The sequence below is a fragment of the Trichechus manatus genome, unplaced genomic scaffold, assembly GCF_000243295.1.
Source record: "Trichechus manatus latirostris isolate Lorelei unplaced genomic scaffold, TriManLat1.0 scaffold00067, whole genome shotgun sequence".
NCBI lineage: Eukaryota > Metazoa > Chordata > Mammalia > Sirenia > Trichechidae > Trichechus > Trichechus manatus.
Window position 1 is genome coordinate 5,185,926 of NW_004444003.1, and position 21,820 is coordinate 5,207,745.

General features: G+C 39.7%; 1 protein-coding gene across 1 annotated transcript in view; it reads right to left on the minus strand.

The window, feature by feature from the left end:
- Positions 1-21,820, minus strand: part of DHTKD1 (dehydrogenase E1 and transketolase domain containing 1) — a 75,036-nt gene that overhangs the window by 3,705 nt on the left and 49,511 nt on the right. Inside the window, exons 11-14 of the mRNA XM_004379687.1 lie at positions 14,393-14,543; positions 10,236-10,342; positions 4,545-4,709; positions 1,463-1,545 (exon numbers count right to left, since the gene is read on the minus strand). Of these exons, the coding sequence (XP_004379744.1) occupies positions 1,463-1,545; positions 4,545-4,709; positions 10,236-10,342; positions 14,393-14,543 (506 nt within the window). The remainder of the gene's footprint in view (positions 1-1,462; positions 1,546-4,544; positions 4,710-10,235; positions 10,343-14,392; positions 14,544-21,820) is intronic.

The window sequence follows — 21,820 nt, forward strand, 5'->3', positions numbered from 1 at the left end:
TTCTTTATCATTGAGTAGTATTCCATTGTGTGGACATACCATAATTTGTTTATGCATTTGTCCGTTGATGGGCACACAGGTTGTTTCCATCTTTTTGCTATTGTGAACAGTGCTGCAATGAACATGGGTGTGTATATATCTATTCGTGTGATGGCTCTTATTTCTCTAGGATATATTCCAAGGAGCGGGATAGCTGGATCACATGGAACTTCTATTTCTAGCTTTTTAAGGAAGTGCCACATTGATTTCCAAAGTGGTTGTACCATTTTACATTCCCACCAACAATGTATAAGTGTTCTAGTGGGGAGAAAAGTATCTTAAAGCAAGATACGTGCTCAGTATTCAGTTGTAATCAAAAAATTTATCCTATAGAATAAAGGCCCTTTTGTCAGAAGAAAGGAAGACAATGTAGGTTTAAATGCTTCGCTAATGAAGCAGTGGGATGCTGTGTAGTTGGGGTCAGTCATATGTTATGCCGTAGCAATCCTTCTTTAGGGGCAAATGCCTCCGAAGTCTACTCTTCAAATGTGTACCCTAACTCCTACTCTACCAACTAAAAAAACCTATATCAGGTTAGAGGAGGCTTTAGTCACTTGGGATTCCTGAACGTGAACTAGTTTTCACACTAATTAAAAATCTACTGCAGAGTATGAAAACAGATACACATCAAATTGCACTTTTAGGATCCACAGATGAGTCGCTAATGAGCAATGTACAGGGTTGACCAGTGTTCCCCAAAAGTTCATGTCCACCTGGAACCTCAGAATGTGACCTTATTTGGAAATAGGGTCTTTGCAGATGTAATCAGTTAAGATTAAGGTGGGCCCTAACTCCAGTGACCGGTGTCCTCATAAGAAAGCCATACGAAGACACACAGGGAGGAAGGCCATAAGATGATGGAAGCAGAGACTGGAGTGAGGCATCTACAAGCCAAAGAACAACCAGAAGCTAGGAGAGGGGCATGGAACAGATTCTCCCTCAGGACCTCCAGAAGGAAGCAGCTCTAATGATACTTAATATCGGACTTTTAGCTCCAGAACTGTGAGAGAATAAATTTCTGTTGTTTTAAGCCACCTAGATTGTGGTGTTTTGTTACAGCAGCCCTAGGAAATTAAAACATCAGGGTAGAGGAGATTTTGGTCACTTTAGATTATTTAACATGAACTAGTTTTCACACCTAGGAGCCCTGATGTCACAGTCGTTAAGCACTTGGTTGCTAACCAAAAGGTGGGCAGTTTGAATCTACCATCCACTCCGTGGAAGAAAGAAGTGGCAGTCTGCTTCCGTAAAGATTACAACCTTGGAAACATTATGAGGCAGTTCTACCCTGTCCTGTAGGGTTGCTGTGAGTCAGAATCAACTCGTTGGCCAAGGGTTTGATTTTGCGGGCTTTTTTAGTTTTCACACCAATTAAAATTCTGTTGCATGTACGTTATGAAAACAGAGGTACACATCAAATTACTTTTTTGGATCCACAGATGAATCACCAATCACTGGTTTGAAAGTTGTTCCTGGTGCCATTTCTTGGAGAGTTGACACAGCTGCCTAAGGAGAGGGGAGGGGAAGCCACAAATTTATCAACCAATGAAAATAAGCTGAAGACGCTTTCAGTCATAAGAAATCTTTACCAAAAATAGGGCCAAAAATTCTAGCCTAGCACAACAAAGAAACATATGTACTAATAAACAGAGTGTCTTTTCCTGTTTTAAAATATCAGTCTGTATACAAATTATTTTTTAGGTTAATCAAGACTGGCATTCCTGGGTAGTGAAAACAGTTAACGTGGTTGGCTGCTAACCACCCAGAGTTACCTTGGAAGAAAGGCCTGGTGATCTACTTCTGAAAAATCAGTCATTGAAAACTCTAAGGAGCACAGTTCTACTCTGATAAGCATGGGGTTGCCATGGCTTGGGATCCGCTCAATGGCAACTGGTTTTTATATGAGATTGTCTTTTGTCTGGCTCTACAGTAAAGATGCCACAATAAAATTTTAAGAATAAAAATTTCAGTTTGATCATACAACTTTACTATCAGTAAAAATATATTTAATTTTTAAAATTAGAAACATCATTTTATATAATTTTTTTTGTGAACCAAAACAGCTAAACTCAGGCAATTATGGTTTCTGCTTTTAGTTTAGTGTTTTTGTTTTTTTTTTTACTATAAGTCAAACCTATTCTGTCAGTACAAGTAGGAACAATACATGATATTTCTATGATAAAAGCTAATTTATGGTCATCTACCTGAATTTACATATATACTTGTTAAAAATAATTTAAGTTAGATAAGTGATAAAGCCAAAGTTGGAGATGCGATCGCTTTTTCTTTCGTCTAGTTGATTGCTGTATATTCTAGTCCCCAAATGGGTATATGACATTTTGACTAGGCCACTGTGAAGCAGCCACATTGATGCTGGGATATTTTGATATAATGTAAAAAATAAATATCAAATATTCAAGTATTCTTACTACCAAATAATCTGTAATAGAGGCAATCTTTCTCCATTCTAAACTGTGGTCCTCACTTCCTTAGGGTAGGAATTGAAAGGAGCTGGGGTACAGAGTGAGGAATGGAGTGGGATTTAGGTACAACTTGAGACACAAACTATATACAGCCCTGAGTCATGTTTGTCACATGGTAAATTGTTTCTGAATAGGTCTTGAAATAAAAGGCTGGTTTGTATTCTGAAAGGTCGTTTGTACCAATAATTCAATTTTCAAGGAGAAAGCAGAATTCAATAACAGTCAGACTCATTTTCAGTTAATTAGCAGAATTATCTATCTGTTTAATGAAGAAGACCGCTTCATAGTAGTAGTCAGTTTTTCACTTAAAAATCTAGAGGATAGCTGTTGCTATATTTTTAAGACTCCCAAGTACAGATGGATAAATTATATAAGAGTTGGGGAGGAGGGTAGAATATAAGGGCTAAAATATGATCTCTTATTCTCAGTTTCAAACAGCAAAAAAATTCTCAGTAAAATTTCTAATAGTTCACTCAGTAATATACATACATAATGCTTAATATTGTTAAGCTCCTTTATAGCCTTGGTGGGCAGTGGTTAAGTGCGTGGCTGCTAACTGAAACATCAGCGTTTCGAACCCACCAGTCGCTCCTTGAGAGAAAGATGTAGCAGTCTGCTTCCGTAAAGATTACAGCCTTGGAAACCCTTTGGAGCAGTTCTACTCTGTCTTACAGGGTCTCTATGAGTCAGAATCGACTCGACAGCAGTGGGTTTGAAGCTCCTTTATAGCTATGGTTGAAGGAGGAAGTGAAAATCTTAGGGATACAATGAAAGTTGGATCAAGAATCCCAGGTGTATATATTTCCTTGAAATAAATCATAATGATTTTACATTTTGACTTAGTCCTTTAACACTGCTATCTCAAAATATCTGTGTCAAAAGAGCTCCATCAGAAAAACTATGTTTAAGGGATTGCATTAACTTTTCACGAATGTCCTGTGATGCTTCTAGGCTCAGGAAGCTGTCCCAAAATAGTTGTTTATAGGAACACTGGGTAAGAGAGAATAAGTAGGCCAGTAGGAATGAACCACCATCATGGGTGAAATAACTTGAAGTGGATTTTCTCCACACTGACTCCCAGGGTTGGAACCATGGTGAGGCAAGTGAGGTGACCAGAGTGCAAAATGTAAGGAGGCACTTCCTCTAAGTTCCTGTAAGTACCAGCCGTACACTTGCATGACAACCCTGAGAGAGTGTCTCCTCACCCCCCTCCAAATGCTAGCAACTGCTTAAAAAGACAACTGGCTGAAAGCAAATCACATCCACTTTCCTCAACACCCCTCAATTCCAAATATACACTCTAAAACTTTTGTGAGCCGCACAAGATATTCTAAATGTCTTATTTCACCTCGACAGTAGCATCCAAATAAATGCAAAAGATTTTAAATGTTAATCCTAATTAAAACTCATATGACACTGAGAAAATAACAGCAGGTGGGATAAATTCGAGTTTAGTATTATTTATTATCTTGAATACTGCTACTTGAAAACTAATATATTTTTGTGATTTAAAAATATATTGTGCACTTAGTTAAGGTAAATCAAGGGGAAATGTCCATTTTAAAGCACTGTAACTATAAGCTTTATTGTTATAACATTTATGCTTACTGAAACAGGATTCCACTTGTGATAGATAAATCATTTAACAGAAAAAATCTAAGTTTGATGAATAATACTACTCATTTTCACCAAAAATACTTTAAATTCCCAACTTGCTCCTATCAATATGATAGTGCTTAGACCATTTGGACTTCAAAATTTTTTCTAAAAAATTCCTTCTGCTCATACTAGGATACCAGAGTGATAGTATCCCTGTCCTTCATCACAATGGAAACTCAGAGCTAGCTCTATTTCAGTTATTCTTGAAAAGTTAAAAAAAAAAGATGAAAACATTAAGTCCAATTAAAACGAAAAAGATGTTTCTGTAATTAAGAAATATAATCATATCACAAAATAGGGAAAAATAGAGTACAATAAAATGATAAAAGGAGAAAGGATGATTAACCAGCTTTTTCTACTTACAGGGAATCTGAGTAACATCTTAGGAGAAGCGACGATGAGGGGTTTTCTGAAGTTCCGGATCATTTGTCTTCTAAGTAAGTGGAAATACTGTGCAGGAGTAGTTGGGTGTACCACAAACATGTTCACTGTATCTCCATCCACTCCCTCTTCTGCACTGTCACACATCTGGAAGAAAAACGAGAGCTTTCAGATGATCTACTTCAATCATCATTAACAATATTCCATCCAAAGGGAAATGCATGGATTCTCAGTTGGTAAAAGAAATTTCTCTTCAGCATAGAACAATACCAAGATGTAAACTTACGACCTGTACAGTATGAATCAAAAGAGAGCTCGGACAGCTCTCCTCATCTGCCCAATTCTATGTCGTCTAACACCGTGGTTCCCAGACACAGCTGATTGCAATAACCATCTGGGGAAGACTTTTTTAAAAATATAGATTCTGAGTACTATGGGGTTAGGATGGTAGGAGGAAACACTATCAGAATCTCACTCTCCTAATGAAATAAACAAAAATAGTGCTATTTTTTAAACAGGAAAAAAAAATCAAAAGTAGCTAAACCAAGAGGTTGAAAAGTTGAGAACAAGGAAACTAAATAATCTTGGAAGATCCTGCTGCTGGGGCAGAATACTGTGGCACAGATCCTAATCCCACTCCACAAGCAGTGGAGAGAAAAGAAAATGAGTTGACAAAATCTTGAGAATCCTTACTAATACCCTCCACTTTGGAGAGAGGGGGTGAGTAGGCAACCCCGGGAATAAATAAAGGCAAAATCTTCTAGAGTAGAAGCTCCTACAGATCTCAGGAGAAGCAGTCAGGGCTGCCAGGCTTGCCTCTTCTAGGGCGCTGCATCCTGCCAAAGAAAGAGGCAGATGCCCATGGAAGTGGTACACACCCCTGACTTAGGGGAGTGGGCCCTTATATGGGGTAGTTATTGGAATCTCAGAAGTGAGAGCAGAATTTAACATGAAGAATGCTCACCCCAGCAGGGCTCTCCCTTCTACTTCCAAGTCCTTAGGCTCCAAAAAGTGGAGCCTATACAAAACTGTTGTTCCAAGGAGATAAGTTGACATCAGTTGGGAATGATACTTAAAGGACTTCACCCACACCGTATCAGAGCAACTATAAAATCTTGACAGAGTTGCCCCAAATAACCAAAGACAAGACAAAAAGAAATGACAGTGACAAATTAAATATCGTACAGTCAAAATAACTTTTAAGAAAAAAAAAAAAGAAGAAGAAAGGAACATAGAATACAAAAGGCAGACAGTTTTAAATAAAACACAACAGAGTTAGATGAGAAAAGAGTGTAATGCTAAGAAAACAAAGTGAGAACCAAAATCTATCATTACAGAACTAATAAACAAATAAGAAACACCAAGAAACAGAATACAGAAGGCTAAAAATAAATGACATGAACAAAGAGCTTGAGACAACCACAATGAAAGCAGAGGAATTAAGCAAGCACATATAAGCAACAAATACTCTTCTAAGCACCTCACATATAATAGTTCTTATACAGGGCTAAAAATAAAATTATGGTATAAACAAAAAGTTTGAGATAATCACAATCAAAGTAGGTCAAACAATAACAATAATAAATAGCAAATACATAAATGGTATGGTGCAGTGAATTACTTAATATGGCCTTTATAGCCAGTCTTTGTAACTCCCACAAAATGACTAGGTGGGTCTATGCAAATAAGGTGCTTGTGGCCCATCAGGGGGATTGGATAGCTTGCTAATAATGTAAATAAAGTGCATGGCACCCTGCATGGGGGTGGGACCATGGAAATAAGGTGTATGGAACCCTTATGAAGGAATTAGTCAGTTTTGCCATCCTGCTAGGTTTAAAAAAGAGCCAATTCCAGAGCAGAGGGGGACCTGACTACTACCAAGAAGAAGAGACGGAAGCAGAGTGAGTCCTTTGGACCTGGGATCCCTGCACTGAGACCCTCCTAGACCCAAGAGACAGAGGGAGCTGTACCATGGAAGAAAGCGAGAGACAGTGACGCAGCAGTAGCGAGAGCAAGAAGCAGCGGCAGCAGAGGCAGCAGAACCAGAAGAGTGGCCTGAGACGGCATGGTGTGCTTCCAAGCCCAGGGAGCAAGAGAGCTGAGCAACTTTGGGCTGAGGCTTCCTGGCAGAGTAGGGTGCTCCTGGGCACTTATTGGTGGAGCTAAAGACCTTCGTAACACTTGTGCAAGCAGGGCAGAGGCTGGGCCAAGGGGCCGAGGGCCAGAGAGAGGCCTGCCTGCAAGCATAGCTGAGAAGAGGCTGTCCTGATCAAAGAACTGTATCTTAAGTATTTCCTGATCCTGAATTATAACCTGTTACTTCCCTAATAAACTCCATAATCGTGAATACGGTCTGTGAGTTCTTTGTGGCCATTGCAATGAATTATTAAACTCAGCAGAGAAGTAGAGGGGGCCATGGGAGGGACAGATGGTTTCAGAATTGGTAAAAGGTTGGAGAGAGGAGGTATGTTTGACCTCCTCTTTATAGCAATCAGCCTTGGGCTGTTGATGCTGATAATGATTCTCTTTCCTGCCCTTTATGAAGTTAGACGAGGAGGTCAGACGCCTCTGCCATACCATTTTTACAAATGGCAACTATTATTCTAAGCAGTGTGTATATATTGACTATGCCTCAAGCAATCCTATGAGGTAGGTACTATATTATTAACATGGTCTTTGTGATTTTAATGTATGTGTAGATGACCCTATTAATACCCTGGCTTTTTGGTTCCTTGAACTCCTGTCCTCCAGTAACTTTATCCTTTTTTTTATATTAACAACCCATCCCCATAGTAATATCTTTCTTATGATCAATAACAGGAATCTCTCCACAAGCTCTATTTATGTATTCTATCTCTGACCACCATTTCCTATCTTTCTAGCTCACTCCCTTTAATACCTTGACTCCAGAAATCCTTCAACCTCATTGAGGACTTGCAGTCCATTGAAACCATCATCTTTTCAGTGTCCTTTACTCTTATTACATCTCCTCCTGCCTGTTTACCTAGCTTAAATTCCATAGTCGATAATTACAATCATTCTTTTCTCTTTACCCTTGACTTCCTTGATCCTTTATCACTCTAAACCATAGCCCTAAAAAAAATAAAAACCCCAAACCTGTTGCTGTCAAGTCGATTTCGACTCATAGCAACCCCGTAGGGCAGAGTAGAACTGCCCCATAGAGTTTCCAAGAAGCGCCTAGTGGATTTGAACTGCAGAGCTTTTGGTAAGCAGCTACAGCGTTTAATCACTACACCACCAGGATTTCCAAACCATAACCCTAGTTAGTCCCAATTTTCTACATATTCCACATATGCGCCAGTCTTAGCCACCTAGTGCTGCTATAACAGAAACACCACAAGCAGATGGCTTTAACAAAGAGAAATTTATTCTCTCGCAGTCTGGTAGGCTACAAGCCCCAACTCGGGGTGTCAGCTTCAGGGGAAGACTTTCTCTGTCGGCTCTGGAGGAAGGTCCTTGTCCTTAGTCTTTTCTTTGTCTAGGAGCTTCTCTGTGCAGGAACCTCAGATCCAAAGGACATGCTCTGCTCCCAGCCCTGCTTTCTTCGTAGCATGAGGTCCCCAACTCTCTGCTTGCTTCCCTTTCCTTTTATCTCTTATAAGACGAAAGGTGGTGCAGGCCACACCCCAGGGAAACTCCCTTTACATTGGATCAGGGATATGACCTGAGCAAGGGTATTACATCCCACCCTAATCCTCTTTAACCACGGACAGAAATTATGATTTATAACACATAGCAAAATCACAAAATAGAGGATAACCACACAATACTGGGAATCATGGCCTAACCAAGTTGACACATATTTTTGGAGGACACAATTCAACCCATGACAGCGCCTGTGCAGGGAAAGTAGCTGAAGAAAACACATAATCACATTGACTGATCTCACTTTAACATCTTGACCATGAATCTCAAGCGGGCCCTTAATGCTGCTGGACTGTTAATACTATATTTTCCTAATCTACTCATTGTCTTCCTCTCTCAAATGATTATTTCACACCTTTCAAGCCCCCATCACACCCTCCTTCAACATCACTCTCAGCTAATGACTTCAGAGTATTTCCTCAGGCCCCTACCACACCTACTCATGTACTATCATCTGCACCTTTCAATTATTATCCTAGACGAACTCACCATGCTCTTCTCTAAAACTGATCCACCCCTTTGTGTACTAGATCCCATCCTATCTTGCCCACTCAAGGAAATCATTTCCATTATTCTACCCTCTCTCCTACATCATTTTTTATTTTTGCTCTCTACTGAATCACTCCTACCATCATACAAACATGTTGTTATTTTTCCTAAGTTTAAAACAAAAACAAACACATTTATGGCCAACTGATTTTTGAAAAGAGAGCTAAGTCCATTCAATGGGGGAAAGAAGAGTCTCTTCAATAAATGTTATAGGGAAAATTGTATTTCCCCATGCAGAAAAATGAAACAGGATCCATGCCTCACACTAAATACAAAAACAAATTCAAAATGGATTAAGGACCTAAATGTGAAAACTAAAACCATAAAATTCTTAGAAGAAAATGCAGGGACAAGGCTGTTGGGCCTAGCTTTTAACAATAAATTATCTAATATAATAACAAAAGCACAAACAGCAAAAGACAAAATAAATAAATAAGATCTCATAAAAATTAAAAACTCGTTCATCAAAAGATTTTACCAGCCAAATAAGTAAAAAGACCAGCCACCAACTAGGAGACTGTCTTCAGAAACCACGTCTCTAATAAGAATCTAATAACCAAAATATGCATAAAACTTTGACAACTAACAACAAAAAGACAACCCAATCAAAAAATGGGCAAAGGACATTTCACCAAAGAGGATATTCAAATGGCCACTAAACACATGAAAAGATGCTCAACATCATTAGCCATCAGAGAGATGCAAATCAAATAAGATACATTTCACTCCCATTAGGATGTCTAAGATTTAAAAAAAAAAAATGTTTGCAAGGATGTGATAAAATTGGAACCTTCGTCCATTGCTGGTGGGAACGCTGTAATGGTACAGCTGTTGTGGAAAACAATGTGGCTGTTCTTCAAAATACTAAAAATAGAACTACCATGTGACCCAGCAATTCCACTCCTAGGTATATACCCAAAAGACTTGAAAACAGAGACTCAAATAGATACTTGTAAGCCAATGTTCATTGCAGCCCTATTCACAACAGACAAAAGGTAGAAACAACCTACACGCCCATCAACAGATGAATGGATAAACCAAATGTAGTACATACATACAATGGATTACAACTTAGCCAGAAGGAGAAATGAAGTCTTGATACATGCTACAACATGGACAGAACTTGAAGACATTATTCTGAGAGAAATAAGTCAATTACAAAACGACAAATACAGGAACCACTGATCTGAGGTACTTCAACTGCCATAAAATCACATATACCTAATACATACAAAAAAGAAAATAAAAAGTACATAAATAACCTAAAACCTAGTTAGGTAGAAAAACTAATATACCTAAGGCATTATTTTTCCAAAAAATGTTGACATTACTTTGGACCTGTTTTATTCAAATATTACAATGTCTTACACTTTTATTTTCAGGAGAAAGTTCTGTGTCTTTCAAAGTACCTAGGAAGTAGGAAAAAGCTTCTGGGAATCCAGAAGGCATTCAACATACCTGCAAGAAACGCTCTATTCGGCAGGATGAGTGCTCTGGGCCAGCCCCGTCATAGCCATGTGGAAGGAGAATAACAATGCCGCTTTGTAGGAGCCACTTGGCCTCTCCTGGAAAAGTGTGATGTATAGACTAAGAACTCTATAAAACAGGAACAAAACAGTCTGACATGACTTGACTAGTGATAACAAATATTAGTGTGCTGCTAGGTCCCCTAAAGCTATCTTGATAACATACAGTTTCTAGCATTTGTCATGCCATACTTGTTGCTGTTGTCAGGTTCCAGTCGAGTCAGTTCCAACTCACAGTGACCCTATGTACAACAGAATGAAACACCGCCCAGTCCTGCGCCATACTCACAATCGTTGTTATGCTTGAGCCCATTGTTGCAGCCACGGTGTCAATCCATCTCTTTGAGGGTCTTCCACTTTTTCGCCGACCTTTTACTTTACCAAGCATGATGTCCTTCTCCAGGGACTAGTCCCTCCAGATAACATGTCCAAAGTATGCGAGACGAAGTCTTGACATCCTTCCTTCTAATGACAAAGTCTAGCCATCCTTGCTTCTAATGAGAATTCTGGCTGCACTTCTTCCAAGACAGATTTGTTCATTCTTCTGGCAGTCCATGGTATATTCGATATTCTTTGCCAACATCATAATTCAAAGGCATCAATTCTTCTTTGGTCTTCCTTGTTCATTGTCCAGCTTTCACATGCATATGAGGCGACTGAAAACACCATGGCTTGGATCAGGCGCACCTTAGTCTTTAAAGTGACATTTTTGCTTTTTAACACTTTAAAGACGTCTTGTGCAGAAGATTTGCCCAATGCAATGTTGCCTTTGATTTCTTGACTGCTACTTCCATAGGCGTTGATTGTGGATCTAAGTAAAATGAAATCCTTGACAACTTCAATCTTTTCTCCGTTTATCATGATGTTGCTTATTGGTCCAGTTGTGAGGATTTTTGTTTTAAGTTGAGGTGTAATCCATACTGAAGGCTGTAGTGTTTGATCCTCATCAGTAAGTGCCTCAAGTCCTCTTCACTTTCAGCAGGCAAGGTTGTGTCATCTGCATACTGCAGATTGTTAATGAGTTTTCCTCCAATCCTGATGCTGCATTCTTCTTCATATACTCCAGCTTTTTGGAATAGTTGCTCAGCATACAGATTGAAAAAGTATGGAAAGGATACAACCCTGATGCACATCTTTACTGACTTTAAACCACGAAGTATCCCCTCATTCTGTTCAAATGACTGCATCTTGGTCTATGTACAGGTTGCTCACGAGCACAATTAAGTGTTTTGGCATTCCCATTCTTCGCAATGTTATCCATAATTTGTTATACAGTTGAATGCCTTTGCATAGTCAATAAAACACAGGTAAACATCTTTCTGGTATACATTGCTTTCAGCCAGGATCCATCTGATATCAGCAATGATATCCCTCGTTCCATGTCCTCTTCTAAATGCACCTTGAATTTCTGGCAGTTCCCTGTTGATGTACTGCTGATATTGTTCAATAATTTCTGCATTCTGTTGGATCACCTTTCTCTGGAATAAGTACAAATATGGATCTCTTTCAGTTAGTTGGCCAGGTAGCTATCTTCCAAATTTCTTGGCATAGACTAGTGAGTGCTTCCAGCGCTGCATCTGTTTGTTGAAACATCTCAATTGATATTCCATCAATTCCTGGAACCTTGTTTTTCACCAATGCCTTCAGTGCAGCTTGGACTTCTTCCTTCAGTACCATTGGTTCTTGATCATATGCTACCTTCTGAAATGGTTGAACATCGACCAATCCTTTTTTGGTACAGTGACTCTGTATATTCCTTCCGTCTTCTTTTGATGTTTCCTGCATCGTTTAATATTTTCCCTGTAGAATCCTTCAAGATTGCAACTTAAGGTTCACTTTTTTTCTTCAGTTCTTTCAGCTTGAGAAATGTCGAGCGTGTTCTTCAGTTTTGGTTTTCTAACTCCAGGTCTTTGCACATTTCATTATAATACTTTACTTTGTCTTCTCGTGCCACCCTTTGAAATCTTCTGTCCAGCTCTTTTACTTCATCATTTCTTCCTTTCCCCTTTGCTACTGTATGTTCAAGAGCAACTTTCAGAATCTCTTCTGACATCTATTTTTGTCTTTTCTTTCTTTCCTGTCTTTTTAATGATCTTTTGCTTTCTTCCTGTATGATGTCCTTGATTTCATTCCATAGCTCATCTGGTCTTTCGTCATTAGTGTTCAATGTGTCAAATCTACTATTGAGACAGTCTCTAAATTCAGGTGGGATATACTCATTGTCATACTTTGGCTTTGGTGGACTTGTTCTAATTTTCTTCAGCTTCAACTTGAACTTGCACATGAGCAATTGATGGTCTGTTTCAATCTGCCCCTTGCCTTGTTCTGACTGATGATATTGCGCCTTTCTATCATCTCTTTCCACGATGTAGTCGATTTGATTCTTGTGTCCACGTGTATACTAGTTGTTTCTGTTGTTGAAAAAAGGTATCTGCAATGAAGAAGTCGCTGGTCTTGCAAAATTCTCATGCAACCTCTGGCGTCATTTCTATCACCAAGGACATATTTTCCAACTACAAAGTCTTCTTCTTTGTTTCCAACTTTCACATTCCAATTGCCAGTAATTATCAATGCTTCTTGATTGCAAGTTTGATCAATTTCATCTTGCGGAAGTTGATAAATATCTTCAATTTCTTCATCTTTGGCCTTAGTGGTTGGTGCGTAAATTTGAATAATAGTCACATTAACTGGTCTTCCTTGTAAGCATATAGATATCATCCTATTACTGATAGTGTTGTACTTTAGGACACATCTTGAAATGTTCTTTTTGAGGATGAACGTGACGCCATTCCTCTTCAATTTGTCATTCCTGGCATAGTAGACCATATGACTGTCTGATTCAAAATGGCCAATAACAGTCCATTTCAGCTCACTAATGCCTAGGATATTGCTGTCTATGTGTTCCATTTCATTTTTTACAACTTTCACGCCATACTTAGAGGAAAAAATCCATTTTACTGGGTGAAAGCCTCTGATGACACATGTACTGGGCTTAAGCAAGTGACAGACAAATTCAAAGATGACAGTCCCGGCTTCTAGGACAGCATGCACCATTTGATTTCACCTCAGGCACAGCTCTTACCAAGAATGGGCAGCTGCTACTTTTCCTCATTGCACAATTTACAACACAGGCCACTGCCCTCAAACTGAGGGTGGCAAACACAGGTTAGTCTTTGCAGAAAATAGTCTTTGCATATGTCAAAAGTCCAGTCAACTTAAGGCAGTTTTCTTCCTCACAACTACAAAGTTATAGGGAAATACAACTACAGTAAAGATCTGAAGTGTACACTCAACAATGAACAGTGGTTACACCCATAAAATGGGATTGAGGGTCTGGGAGGAGATTTTTGACTTTTTACTTCATATAATTTTCATTTTTACAATAAGCAAGTACTGCTTTTGTAAATGATAATAATAACAATAAAGACACACAGTTTTACAACTTTCACATACTTGAGTGTTCTGGGACGGAGGGAAGCTGATTTTCATCCAGTCTCACCAAAAATCCTCACTATGTCACCATTGTTGTTGTTATTGTTATTAGTTGCCATCAAGTCAATTCTGACTCATGGCGACCCCATGTGTGCACAGTAGAACTGCCCCATAGGGTTTTCAAGGCTGTGACCTTTTGGAAGCAGACTGCCAGATCTGTCTTCTGAGGCACCCCTGAGTAGTTTCAAACTGCCAATCTTTCAGCTAGTAGTTGAGCGCTTAACCTTTTGCACCATTACTTATCAATTATTCAGTCTGTAGTTATTCAATGTACCCCAAGAACAGACCCAAAAGTCAAACAGCCTAGGAGCTAGCAAGTGTATCCACTGCTTCCTACAGCCATGAACATTCCCCATGAGATGGACAGGTGCTCCCTGCATAGGAGCTGTGTGGTCCCCTAATCCTCCTGCTGGCAGATTTAAATGCTCTTCCCAGTGGCTAACTTAACTGTCTGATAGTCACTACACCCCACTGGGTAACTCTCTAGAGATGCAGTAGTACACAGGAGCCTCATAAGCAGCAACAATCCTTTTCATTCAACTGTCCTCGTGAGGCTGTTGCCATGCATCTGTTACACATCCACAAACTAATACCAACCTCCAGAGATGAACGTGTCAAAGATGATCTGGGCACCATTGAAGAAATCGCCAAACTGAGCCTCCCAGAGGGGCAGTAATTTAGGACTTTCAATGCTCATCCCATATTCAAATCCCAGGACAGCCTCTTCTGACAGGGGGCTGTTGCTGACCTAGGCGGAAGCAACAGAACAGAAACATTGTCATGCAAGGGGAGAGCTGACCTGAGTCAGTAAAGGTAACGCATCAATCACATTTATACAAAGCTCTCACAGGGAAGGGGAGGTGCAGAGGGGGGCTTTGTTTTCATTCATCACCACATTCCTTTGAGAAAGGTCTACCGTGCTATCACTGACGCTTATTGGAAAAGTTGGGACTAAGGAGGAGATAAAAGAGGTTGGAATACGGGTACGAAAGGTTTTCTTCAAGGACAAGTACAATTAACTTCTCAGATGCCCCACCTTTGGAGGTGAGGGTAAAACTGTCACGCAGCATTTTTTAAAATGTCATAAAACAAAGGAGGGAAAGTTACAGATTAAAGGCCTACATTTGAGCAGAATCCAATATCCTAACATCATATTTACACAATAAATCAAAAGAACTATCATGATACATTAAGTTAAAAAGTAGGATGCAAAATTATATGTTGGAGGAGGCTAAAAAGACATGACAATTAAATGCAACATGATTCTGAACCGGATTTCAGGAGTAGATGGTAGTAGTGTATCAATGTACCAGTGTTAACTTCCCGATTTTGATGGCTGTGTTGTGGTGGTGTAAGAGAGTATCTTTGTTTGTAGGAAATATACACCATAGGGCATCAGGTTGGCAATTTGCTCTGAAATGGTTCCAGAGGAAGAAAATTTTCTCTATCCAAATTTTTTGTAATTTTCTGTTTGTTTCAAAACTTTTTAAATATTTAAAAATGAAGATATTATCTGGCTTTGTGGATATTATTTGTGGATAAACCTTGAAAACATTATGCTAAGTGAAAGAATCCAGTACCAAAAGGCCACATATTATAGGAAATGTCCAAGATAGGCAAATCAATAGAAAACAGAAAGTAGATTAGTAGTTATCAGTGCTTGTGGAGAGGGAAGAGTCTAATCCTCATTAGTGCTAACAGGCATAGGGTTTCATTTTGGCGTGATGAAAATGTTCTGAAACTAGATAATGGTGATGATTGCGCAACTCTGAAAATTCCAAAAACCACCAAATTGTACTCATTGAAAGGTTGCATTTTACGGTACGTGAATTATATCTCTACAAAGCTTTTATTAAATTTAAAAAACCTCAGAAAAATACATCTATGTTATATTTATAACTATAAAAACTTGTGACACATGGACAAGAGCTCAAAGACAACACAGAATAATGAAAACAGATGATTTATTAGTAGGTAGGATTGTACATGTATAAATTATCTTTTCTGATTTCTATTTCTCTTTCAGTTATAATCTATATATATGTTAATTTTTTTTTAAAAGACTGCTCAGATTTATGTGTGTTGTAAATGAGGCTTGGACCAGCCACTTTACTTGCATCTCTGCCTATCCTCACCTCCTTCTTATCTCTCTTTCTATCCAAGACTGAAATATCCACTTGAATTCTTAATCCATGCCTTCTTTCTGCTTCTTCCAGAATCTGGCTCCATCACTTCACCCCTCTTTTCTTAACCTCTCCTCAATGGCTTTCTTCCCTCTGTGTATAAACAACCAAAAGTTTAAAAATAAAACAAGGAATATTCCCCTGACTAGTGCTCCTCCAGCTATTGCTTCCTTTCAGTTAATCTTCTAGAGAGAATAATCTAATCCACTTGTCTCTACTTCTTTAACTCCTGTTTACCCCTCAGCTAAATTCAATCTAGTTCCTGCTCTCAGCACTCCACTGAAATACCTCAGTATAAGGTCAACTCTCGACATTCTGGGTGCTAAATCCAGTGGGCATTTTATTCTTCATTTTACTTGACTCATTCCTCCTTGAGTTCAATGACACCGTGTCTCCTGGCTCTCCTCCTGCCTTTCTGTGTGCTCTTCTGTGATGCACTTTTCCGCTGCCAGTCCCTTAAATGTTATTTTTCCCAGGGCCCTATCCCTTGATCCTTTTCTCATTCTGCTCTCTCAGGGAGATTCTCCCACCCCTATGGTTTCAAACACCTCTATACCCTGATTACTTCCAAATCTATATCTCAAGACAAGATCCCTTAATCAGCGCAAGATACACACACACACACATAATATATATGTGTGTATGTACGTATATTTGCCTGATAGAAACTTTTGCGTGTCATTCAGCCACTTCAAAGTCAAATGTCCAAAATCTAATCGATCATTTTCCCTTACCAAACCTTCCCTTACCTTCTCCTTCACTCCCTGTTTGGGTGAATGTCATCATCATATACCAGTGGTCTGCATCAGAAAGCTAGGAGATAATCTAGATTTGTCTTTCTTTTATATCCCCTACATCTATCGCTAAGTCCCATCACTCGTTTTCTAAATAGTTTTCAAATCTGACCTCATATTCCATCTACACTGCCATTGCTGTAATTCTGGTCCCCATGATTTCCTGCCTAGATGACTGAGAAGGCTCCTTAACAGCTGTCCTATCTAACTTCTCATCCTTCTTCAATCTAGGCCTCAAAAGTACCGCCAGGAGTGGTCTTTCTAACATGAAAATCTGATCATCTGTTCAAAATCCCTGCATGGCTCCTCCTTTACATACCATTCAAAGTCTTTCCCAATTTGGGTAGACCTATCAGATCAGTCTCCTCTCCATGTCCTCTAAGCTTAAACTCCAGTCATATGAAGCTATTTGTAGTTCCCTGAGCATGTCAGGCTCTCTGACTTCAAGGCTTTTATATGTGCTCTTGTGTTCACCCAGAATGTTCTCTCTACAAGTATTACAGTAGAAACCCACTGCCACTGAGTCGATTCCAATGCATAGTGACAACCCCTAATGTTCTTCAAGTCTCAGCTCATGTGGCTCCCTCTCCAAAGCATTTTCTGACTTCCCTAAGTAGATGCAGCTGCTCCTTCTTCGTTGGATCCACACATTTATATGTCCTTGTATACCTTATTTTATTGACTCTATTAATGCTTTTACTTATTCCAAAAAGGATTTAAGGTGGCTTATAAATACACATAATGTACAACATGATAGTGTAAATTTTAAGTGGAGGGAAAGAAGGTATATAAAAGTTCAGACATAGAACAGAGTTGGGAAAAAGACACATCTGATAACGTACTCAATTATCAGAGATGACACCGTAGCCACTAACCCTTCCTAGCAGCCAATGTTGAAAAGGGAATGATGGTCATGTACAGAATTCACAGGGTACATATAAAGATCACATGATAGAATTTTGCAAGACCAACGACTTCTTCATTGCAAATACCGTTTTTCAAAAACATAAACGGCAACTATACACGTGGACCTCACAAGACAGAATACACAGGAACCAAATTGACAACATCTGTGAAAAGAGATGATGGAAAAGTTCAATATCATCAGTCAGAACAAGGTGAGGGCACAAAAACTAACTCAAAATGGATCAAAGACCTAAATATAAAATCAAAAACAATAAAGATCATCAAAGAAAAAATAGGGACAACACAAGAGCCCTAATACATGGCATAAACAGACTGTGAACCATAAGTAACAATGTACAAGCACAGAAGAAAGACTAGATAACTGGGAGTGCCGAAAAATCAAACAGTTATGCTCATCAAAAGACTTCACCAAAAGAGTAAACAGACAACCTACAGACTGGGGAAAAAATTTTTGGCTATGACAAATCTGATCAGCATCTAATCTCTAAAATCTACAAGGTACTGCAAAACCTCAACAACAAAAAGCAAATAACCCAGTTAAAAAATGGGCAAAGGATATGAACAGGCACTTCACCAAAGAAGATATTCAGGCAGCTAACAGACACATGAAGAAATGCTCATGATCATTAGCGATTAGAGAAATGCAGATCAAAACTACAATGAGATATCATCTCACCCCAACAAGGCTAGCATTAATCCAAAAAACACAAAATAATAAATGCTGGAGAGGTTGTGGAGAGACTAGAACACTTATACATTGTTGGGGGGAATGTAAAATGGTACAATCACTTTGGAAATCAATTTGGCGCTTCCTTAAAAAGTCAGAAACAGAAAAACCATACGATCCAGCAATCCTGCACCTTGGAATATATCCTAGAGAAATAAGAGCTGTCACACGAATAGATATATGCACATCCATGTTCTCTGCAGCACTGTTCTCGATAGCAAAAAGATGGGAAAAATGTAGGTGCCCATCAACGGACAAACGCATAAACAAATTATGGTATATCCACACAATGGAATACTACACAACAATAAAGAACAACGATGAAGCCGTGAAACATAACATGGAAGAATTTGGAGGGCATTATGCTAAATGAATTTAGTCAGTCATAAAAGGACAAATATTGTATAAGACCACTATTATAAGAACTCAAGAAAAGGTTTAAACAGAGGAAAACATTCTTTGATAGTTACAAGGATGGGAAGGGAGGGTAAGGGTTATTCACTAACTAGATAGTAGACAAGAATTATCTTAGGTGAAGGAAAGGACAGCACAGGGGAAGTCAGCACAACTGGATTAAACCAAAGCTAAGAAGTTTCCTGAATACAATCAAACACTTTGAGGGACAGAGTAGCAGGGGTAGGGGCCTGAGGACCATGCTTTCAGGAGACATCTAGGTCATTTGGCATAACAAAGCTTATTAAGAAAATGTTCTGCATCTTACTTTGGTGAGTAGTGTTTGGGGTCTTAAAAGCTTCCAAGCAGCCATCTAAGATGCATCAATTTGTCCCAACCACCTGGAGTAAAGGAGAATGAAGAACACTAAAGTCACAAGGAAAGTAGTGGCCCAAGAGACAGAAAGGGCCACAGAAACCAGAGACTTCATCAGCCTGAGACCAGAAGAACTAGATGGTACCTGGACACCACCAATAACTGCCCTGACAGGGAACACAACAGAGAATCCCTGATGGAGCAGGAGAAAGGTGGACTGCAGAATTCAAATTCTAGTAAGAAGACCAGACTTAATGGTCTGACTGAGACTGGAGGAACCCTAGAAAGCATGGCCCCTGGACTCCCTGTCAGCCCAGAACTAAAACAATTTCTGAGGCCAACTCTTCAGGCAAAGATCGGACTGGACTGTGGGACATAAAATGATACTCGTGAAGAGTGTGCATCTTAGCTCAAGTAGATACATGAGACTAAACGGGCAGCTTCTGTCCAGAGGTGAGATGAGAAGGCAGAAAGGGTTAGGAGCTGGTTGAATGGACATGGGAAATCAGGAGTAGAAAGGAAGAGTGTGCTGCCACAGTACAGGGAGAGCAATTAGGGTCACAGAACAATGTATGTATAAATTTTTGTATAAGAGACTAACTTGAAATGTAAACTCATTTAAACTACAACAATAAACAACAACAACAAAAAAAAAGAACAAGGCAAGGGGACAACTGTGGAACAGACCATCAATTGCTCATATGCAAGTTCAAGTTGAAACTGAAGAAAATTAGAACAAACCCATGAGGGCCAAAGTACGACCTTGAGTATATCCCACCAGAATTTGGAGACCATCTCAAGAATAGGATTTGATGCATTGAAAACTAATGACTAAAGACCAGACAAGCTGTGGAAGGACATCATACAAGAAGAAAGCAAAAAGTCATTAAAAAGACAGGAAAGAAAGAAAAGACCAAAACAGATGTCAGAAGAGACTCTGAAACTTGCTTTTGACTATCTAGTAGCTGAAGTGAATGGAAGAAATAATGAAGTAAAAGAGGTGAATAGAAGATTTCAAAGGACAGCTCAAGAAGGCAAAGTAAAGTATTATAATGACATGTGCAAGACCTAGAGTAAGAAAACCAAAAGGGAAGAACATGCTTGGCATTTCTCAACTTAAGAAAAAATTCAAGCCTTGAGTTGCAATAGTGAAGGATTCTGTGGGCAAAATACTGAACGACCCAGGAGGCATCAAAAGAAGATGGAAGGTGTCTTGTCATCTAGTACTGCTACAACAGAAATACCACAAGTGGACGGTTTTTAATAAAGAGGAATTTATTCTCTCACAGTATAGTGGGCTACAAGTCCAAATTTAAGGCATCAGCTCCAGGGAAAGACTTCATCTCTCTGTTGACTCTGGAGGAAGGTCCTTGTGATGCATCAGTCTTCCCCTGGTCTGGGAGCATCTAAGCTCAGGAACCTCAGGTCTGCTTTCTTGAGGTCCCCCCTTTCTGTCTGCTTCCTTTTCCTTTTATCTCTTGTAAGATAAAAAGTGGTGCAAGCCACACCCCAGGGAAACTCCCTTTACTTTGGATCAGGGATGTGACTTTAGTAACGGTGTTACAATCCCACCCTAATCCTCTTTAACATAAAATTACAATCACAAAATGGAGGGTAACTGCACAATATTGGGAATCATGGCCTACCCAAATGGATACACACATTTTTGGGAGGGACATAATTCCATCCATGACATTCCACCATTTGGCCCCCCAAAAATCACATTCTTGCAACGTGCAAAACATATTTGCCCCATTATATCATAGCAAAAGTCTTAACTCCAAGTCCAGAATCCAACAATTGCTCTTCATTTGTGAAATCTAGAATACAAGTTATCTGCTTCCAGAGGTACAAGGGTAGTACAGACACAAGCTAGACATTTCCATTACAAATGGGAGAAGCTGAAGGGAAAGAAGGGATAACAGGCACCAAGCAAGTCAGCAGAACACATTACATTAGCCCTTAAGGCTTTGAAAACAATCCTCTGTTCTCTGAGACCATTTATACAATGGCCCTGCCCTCTAGACTCTAGGTATTGGCCACATTCTCCTCATTCAGAGTGGAGGTCCCTTGGCCCTGGGCTTCAGCTCTGCCTTCCAGGCCCACTAAGACAGCAACTCAGCTCCCTCAGCTTCAGGCACACTATTCTCCTAGTCTATTTGAGTGGCGACTCCACCCTTAGAAACACCAGAGGTCATGGCTCCACCCTTTGAAACCCCTGAGGTCCTGGCCATACTTTTTGAGACTGAGGTAGCTCGGCTTCCTGTGTTCCTTATCTCTTCAGCTTGCCTCTTGGCCCTGCAGCTCTCACACCCACATCTGCCCTGCTGGGGCAAATGTTTCAAAGCTCTGTAGCTCCAGCAATAAGTGCCCAGAGGCCCCGCAATCCACCAGGAAGCCTCCTATGCACAGGCATTCAGCTCTTACTCCATTGGTCGGGGCCAGCGCTGTCTGGCGCTGTTCTCCTGGTTCTGCTGCTGCCGGTTCACTGCTGCTGCCAGTCCTCTGCTGCTGTTTCTCACCATCTGCACCTTCTCCAGTATTAACAGTTCACCTCACTTCCTTCTGAGTCTTCTGTCCACTCATAGTTTCAAAACCGCTTCCGCATTTTAGGTATCTGTTAGAG